Source organism: Triticum dicoccoides, chromosome 5B (assembly GCF_002162155.2).
Source record: "Triticum dicoccoides isolate Atlit2015 ecotype Zavitan chromosome 5B, WEW_v2.0, whole genome shotgun sequence".
NCBI lineage: Eukaryota > Viridiplantae > Streptophyta > Magnoliopsida > Poales > Poaceae > Triticum > Triticum dicoccoides.
The window spans coordinates 620293255-620300679 of record NC_041389.1 but is presented as its reverse complement, the minus strand read 5'-3'; the positions used below and the strand labels follow the sequence as shown (position 1 = coordinate 620300679).

The window sequence follows — 7425 nt, the reverse complement described above, 5'->3', positions numbered from 1 at the left end:
TTCGAGTATGACTCCCTCATCGGCGTTCTTGTAACGCTTCCGTCTCGTGATCTTCAAGGGTATGAAGATGCACTCCCCTTTCTCTTGTTGCTAGTTACTCCATAGATTGATCTTGGTGATGCGTAGAAGTTTTTTAATTTCTGCAACGAGCCCCAACAGGATTCACACTGGAGTGCTCCTCCTCAGCGTCTACGGTGTCAACCATACTCTTCAGACGGCAAAGTCCTTAATTAAGAGACGAGGCTCTGATACCAATTGAAAGGATCGATATAGTTGACTAGAGGGGGGGGCTGAATAGGCAACTAACACTTTTTAGGTTTTATTTATCAAATTAAACTTTGCATCAAAGTAGGTTGTCTAGATATGCAACTAGGTGAGTAGCATATATGATGCAACAACAATTAGCACACAAGCAAGCAACGGATATAACACAATATAGCTTGCACAAGTAAAGGTGAGAGATAACCAAAAGTGGAATCGATGGAGACAAGGATGTGTTACCGAAGTTCCTTCCTTTTGAGGGGAAGTACGTCTCCGTTAGAGCGGTCTGGAGGCACAATGCACCCCAAGAAGCCACTAGGGCCACCGTATTCTCCTCACGCCCTCACACAATGCGAGATGCCTTGATTCCACTATTGGTGCCCTTGGAGGCGGCGACGGAACCTTTACAAACAAGGTTGGGGCAATCTCCACAACTTAATTGGAGGCTCCCAATGACACCACGAAGCTTCACCACAATGGACTATGGCTCCGGGTGACCTCAACCGTCTAGGGTGCTCAAACACCCAAGAGTAACAAGATCCGCAAGGGATTAGTGGGGGGAATCAAATTTCTCTTAGTGGAAGTGTAGATCGGGGTCTTCTCAACCAATCCCTAGAAAATCAACAAGTTTGATTGGCTAGGGAGAGAGATCGGGCAAAAATGGAGCTTAGGGATGGAAGAGATAGTCAACTAGAGGAAGAAGACACCCCTTTTATAGTCATGGGACAATTCCAACCGTTACCCACCAACTCAGCTCGCGACCCGCGGTACTACCGCACACTAGGAGCGGTACTACCGCACGGACCTGCGGTACTACCGCGGAGGCTCGCGGTACTACCGTGGGCACAACATAGCCTGGAGTCGTTCTGATGAGCACCGATAGGGGACGGTAGAACCGCTAGCGTGGTACTACCGCGACCCCATGCGGTACTACCGCAAGGCAGGCACAGTCCAGGCACGGTAGGCACGGATATAAAAAATTACATCCGTGACTACCTCCACTATGATTATATCTATGCAAAAATTCGACACGGTACTACCGCATACCAGGTGGGGTACTATCGTGTAGGGAGCGGATGTAAAAAATTACATCCGCCCCTACTTCCGCTCATGCCACTATGTCTGGCCAGGCTTCATGGTACTACCGCGCCGGAGCACGGTACTACCACGTTGGGCCAGAGCTCATGGTACTACCGCTTAGGGGGAGCGGTACTACCATGGGCATCTACGGTACTACCGTGTCGGGGGCCGGTACTACCACTAGTGCCTGCGGTAGTACCGCTCTGGGGAGCAGTACTACCGCTAGCCTTTGAATAACAACACTAGGAGTCCTTCATTTTGCAGAGACACGGTGAGACGGAGGAAGCTCCAAAGAGCCAAAGGAAAGGAGGTGCAAAAGGAACATGTGTACGTGAGATTTCACCCAAACCTTTCCAACGTGGACCCCCTTTTAATAGTACGGCTTTCCTACGACTCAAATCCACCGAAAAGAAACGTAGAGAAACGTCGTCTTCAAAAGTCTTCGAGGGGCACCAAATCATCTTGTGTTCAGACATGATATATCTAGAAAGCTCAATGCACACAATTAGTCCGCAAAAACATTGTCATCAATCACTAAAACAACTAAGGGATAAGTATGTCCTTACAAGATGGAAGAGACAAATGACATGTAGTCGAAGTCAAGTCCCACAAGGATGTATGACACCATGTCTTCGTCATCCAGAGGTTTTCCTACGAAAGCCATCTCAATGTCAGGCGCCCGCATGCCCCTGATGTATGCGGTGATGGTTGCGGTCCCCTTCTTGGTGGTGGAGAGGGCAATCCAGGTGTTCACGACGCATGCTCTTGTTTTGGAGGAGAACATCTCCCCAATTGCAGTCGATGATGTGGTTGCCGTGGTGCAATGGGTAACCTGAATCATCACATGAGGTGATATGGAAATAAAGATAAAATTCAATGCATGGGAGTCATCTGTGCCTGTGTGATCTTGTATGTCGGGTTTGGCACATCAGACATCCTAGTCGGCGAGCTTGGTTCAGGAATCTGGTGCCCGGTGTCGAGGTAGGCGATGAATTGGGCACCTCAGATGGTGGATATGGCCTGCGCACGCCACATTAGATGATTCCTGCAATGAAGCTTTCAGCGATGGGGATGAGCGAGGGTGCGATAGCGGAAGAGCTGGAGCTGGAGCTAGCCATGGAGAAGAGGATGTGGGAGAGGAACTAGCTCTAATACAATAAATGATGGCGTGAAGTCTACGTTGTGTGTTTATATAGGTAATATTACCTCTGTCCTGGTTTATTAGTCCTTCTTGTAGTTTGCATCAAACTTTGAACTTTGTTTACCTATCAAAAAATAAGTTATATACCTTAAAATAGTATCTTTAGAAACCTCTTTTTAAATATGAATCCAACAATATAAGTTTTGTGACATATAACTTATAGTTTGTTAGTCAAATCTACACTCAAAGTTGGGCACACCAATAAACCGGGACGAAGGTAGTAGAATACAAGATACATCGGTAGTTTAGGTTGTTACATGATTGATCCACACACTGACCTATACATAAAGGACCCGTGAGTTGCAATGGGATTTTTTTTTCAAAATCTTCAATGGCCATGACCACATTTTGCTACATCACCAAAATACACTATCACTCTCAATTCCGTGAAATCATGACCAATTTTTGAAATCATGAACATTTTTCAAATTCATGAACACTTTTACAAATTTTCAAAAATCAAGAGCATTTTTTCAATTCATGAACATTTCATACTATTTTCATACATTTTTTAAAATTTTGAACATTTGTTTAAACAATTTTCTTGAATCGGCGAACATTTCTAGAATCTATGAACATTTTTCTGAAAATTGATGGAACAATTTTTGAAATTCACGAACATTTTCTAAAATGCATGATCATTTTTTGAATCAACGAATATTTTATGAATGAATAGACTATTATGTAAGTCATGAAGACTTTTTGGAATTTTAGTCTATTTTTTCATTCATAAACATTTGTTGAATTGGCGAAATTTTGTTCGATTTCATTAACATTTTTTAATGAAAAACTTTTTAAAAAACCAATAATATTTTTTGATTTTCCAAACATTTTTTTTCAAAATTTCAAACATTTTTTTAATTAGCAAACATTATTTCAATCCACAAACATTTTATAATTTATTAAAAAAATATTTCAAAACTCTAAATTTTTAATTTTTCAAAACTTTTTGAAGTCCCAAATTATTTAAAGTAGAAAAAACAAAAACTAAAATAGAAAAATAAAAAACGAAATTTAAAAGCAGGGCGCGGGCCGGCCCAAATAGGTGCGCTACGTCTTCTCCCAGCGCGCAGAGCACGGATAGGATGTTCCTACTGCATGGGCTGGCCCGGACGAGGGATTTCCCTGTGTATAACATTTTTTATCACTTATAAGTGCATTGATGGGTAATATTTTGCAACTTTGGGGGAATTTTTGGGATGTACCGCCAGAGGTGATAGCCCCTTTATTATTATTATTATTATTATTATTATTATTATTATTATTATTATTATTATTATTATTATTATTATAGATTTTACTTACACTTTTTTCCCGGCTCGCAAGGCGACTAGGAAAAGGCATCCTCCCATTGATCTCGGCGGCGAACCCGTGGATTCGCCTCTCCTCTGCCTGCTGCTTCAGTGGTCGGTGGCGGGGAGGGGATTTCTGGTGCCTCGTCTTCGGATAGGTAGGGTTTTAGTTCTCACATGAGTAGCGTCTGGACAAATGGCAGCGCTTCTTTTTCGAGTCAGTCTTTCGGGCTCCGATCCTCCTCAAGTTCGTTCCTTGTGACGGATTAGACAGAGTTCTGACGTAGATTCATGCCAGCTCCTCGAGGCAGCGAGGTCAGGGTTTCTCGCCATGCGTAAGCAACGACGATATTTGGTGTCAAATACTTTAGATCGATTCAAGGATTCAACTACGACGACTGCGGCTCCGGGATGCTAGTCCTTAGGGGCACGTGCACGAAGACTTCTCGGCTGTCATCAACAAGGTCAGGCCGGCTCCAGAATGGGAGCAGCGACAGCAGCGCGTCAGTGGCTCATTCTGACAGTGGCAATGGTCTTTCGGTGGTCCATGAAACTCGATGTAATTTTCATTATGTTTGAGGTGTTTTGTACTTTCGATGAATCTTTGTAACATATATGATCTTTTCGCAAAATATATGTAATTTTACTTCTTGGCTAGTATTCCATTGCGCGGAGGCTAGCGTTCTGCTGTCTTTTCAGTTTTGCCTGGCCGATGTGTACGTGGCTTGTAGCATGATCCTTATGATATAAATGAGACACGTATTAACATGCAAGAGAGAAATGGAGACAAAAATGTACATTCAATTTCGAATTCAAACGTGGGTGTTCCGTGTATTTTTCGACCGTCTTTGTTTTTCTACAACGTCCCCGGTAGGAGTAGACTAGCGGTAAAAAAATACCACTGGCTGTACGTGCCTGGATTGTTGGACCACTAACAGTACAAGAAGCAGAAAGTCGTCTCCATTAAAATCATGTACCGTAAGCAGCGTATCCGGCTCTTCAACGCTGTACTATTACAGACCATAACACCACAGATGCCCGAATCCTGATACAGGAGTACCATTTTCTGCCGTGTTTCATCCATACGTTCGAAACGAAATCAACTGACACTTTCTTCTCTTATTCTCTCCAGCAGCCAATAGAAACTGAACACAATGCAGTTACTACCTACGATTCAGCGAGCACCCAGATTCTCAGCAGATCAGTGCACAAAAAAAAAAGTTAAGATTCAAATGGACGGTCATTGTTTTGTTCGGATCAAGGCAGCAGTCGCGTGCCCTGGAATCGAAGGTGCCTGTCATTTTGCTCTATATCTTGTCTCGTAGAACATGAAGCCGCATAGGTGTCCGTGTTACTCCAAAGCACAATGAAAACTACGGGTTTCGCATGATTGACCCTGCAAACCTGGGGGGAAGGGGGCTGCATGTACCTTGCTTAGAGACCAAGATTATATTAAAGATTCAGTTCTGGGGGTTGCCGGAATTGTAAATTGGTCAACTTGCTAGAAGAGTTTGAATATCGCTGTTCTGAGTTCTAACTGACACTGGAAGTCAAGAATAATCGAATCAGCCGAAAGCGCTGATTCTGAACTTGTCTGCTGCATTTACGAATCAGTGTAGGATGACAACGAGAGCATGCATTTACATTTCGAGGTTGAGACCACCATTTGATTCAGTATATTCAAGACAAACTACTCTACATTGTAACATTGATCATTTGCCAAACAGAGATCTACAATTCTACACCCAGTTTGCTAATGTCAAGTGATAATCCCTCTTTGAGCACACGTTCTGAACTTCTGATCGGGGAATTCTCAACCAATTGTATCAGGATAGAAATGCTAGGCTGACTTGCATTTTCATCAGAAGAAGTGAAACTAAGCTGAAACCAGATTTACACCCCAGACCACAAAAGAAATTTCTATTTGATTCCTAACCTGAACTTTTCTTTCAACAATCCCAATTTTCTAAAACAAGAGAAAAAGAAACGAAGAAAGAGCAAGAACATTAAAACCACGCAAGAACCTCTGTGTGGTGTCAGGAGGACAGCCTCGTCATGGCCAGCGGCGTGACCTCGGCGAGCGGCGTGGGCAAGGGGCTGGGCAGCGGCGAGGTCCGGCAGACGGGGCAGGTCGGGTGCTTCCGGAGCCAGGGGTCGACGCACTCCCGGTGGAACAGGTGGCCGCAGTCCGGCAGCATCCGGAGCACGTCGCCGTCGCCGTAGTTGTCGAGGCACACGGAGCAGCAGGTGCAGGTGGTGCCCAGCTTCTTGTTCTTGTTCCTCCGCGCCTCGCCGTACACAACCTCCGGGTACCCCTTGAGCGTGGCCTCGTCGATGCCGAGCTCCACGTCCACGTCGTCGCCGGCTGCCCCGCCGCCATCGTTGTCGCCGCCGCCCTCGCGGCGCCGCGCACGCCGCCTTCGCCGCGCCGCCCCGTCCGCGTCGGCGGCGGCCTCCGGGCCGGGCGGGGGCGCGCGGGTGCAGAAGTAGGAGGCGAGCGTGATGGTGGTGATGAGGAGGAGGATGCCGACGGAGACGCCGACGCCGTAGCCGAAGCCGCCGATGCGGTCGGAGCTGAACATGCCCACGGAGGTACCGTCGCCCGGGGCGAACCGGCCGGGCGCCGGCGGGCCACCGGCGTTCATCCCGTCGTCGCTGGACCGAAGCGAGCGGAGGTTAGCTAGCTATGAGGAGAGGTGAAGGCGACGAGTCGTTGGTGGAATGGTGGTGGTGGAGAGGGGAGAGCGATTCCTGATCGTCTGGTGGGGTTTTTGTTTGGGCTCGAAGGAAGGAAGGGAGGGAGCTCGGATCCAGCGGATGGAGGTTGCTGCGAGGGGGACGTCAACGCTTTGCATGTTGCGGGGAGCGGGACGGGGAGACGACGACTAGCGGAGTGAATACCATGTACGGGTAGTGCGGGAGAGCTGTATTAATTGGATGCAGCATCGATCGAGGTCAATGCTGCGTTGGGCATTTGAAAAATGCTCGTTCGGGTTGATTTATTTGGTGCGCTCCTTTCTGCATGTTTTTGCTGTTGATTTCTGCCTGTTTGTCAGTTCCGCCGTGGTCAATGCAAATCATGGTTCATGGGCTGACTTTTGCGGCTTCTTCGGTTGTCTTTCTTCCAATTTTGTTTTCCAACTTGTGCGAGATCCTATACTGTGCAAATTTTTTATATGTTCTTAGAAAACATCTAGATGTGAATTAGACAAGCTGTTTTTATATATTATAAATAGGCGTCTGTCCATTATCAAGTATCGCATGGTATTCATTTTTCTTAAGTAGGACGTTTTTTTTAGGGAAAGAGTACAAAAGCTACTCTTCAGCCAACACGAGGTCGGCAGCTAGCGCTGCGTTCAGATCATCCGGGACACCCGCCACCATATACATCTCCTCCTTTTTCCTGGCACGGGCCGCCAGTAGATGAGCCACTTTGTTTTGATTCCTGCTGGCATATTGGACCTGAGCGGTATCAAATTTTCCGAGCTCCTCCTTGATATCAGCGAGTATCGGGTAACATGCAGACAAATTATTGGTGCCCGGCCTGAGTTCATTCGCAATGTGCATGCAGTCTGTTTTCGCAATCATTGG

The 7425-nt window shown here is 46.2% G+C and overlaps 1 protein-coding gene and 1 pseudogene across 1 annotated transcript; both read right to left on the bottom strand.

Moving 5' to 3' along the window:
• Positions 1-1874: 1874 nt before the first annotated feature.
• LOC119313380 lies at positions 1875-1987 on the bottom strand (annotated as a pseudogene).
• Positions 1988-5655: 3668 nt separating this feature from the next.
• LOC119306356 (putative RING-H2 finger protein ATL71) lies at positions 5656-6688 on the bottom strand. Its single transcript, XM_037582597.1, has one exon. The coding sequence runs from the start codon at positions 6477-6479 to the stop codon at positions 5871-5873; it is 609 nt and encodes a 202-aa protein (XP_037438494.1). The 5' UTR covers positions 6480-6688; the 3' UTR covers positions 5656-5870.
• Between the last annotated feature and the right edge of the window lie 737 nt (positions 6689-7425).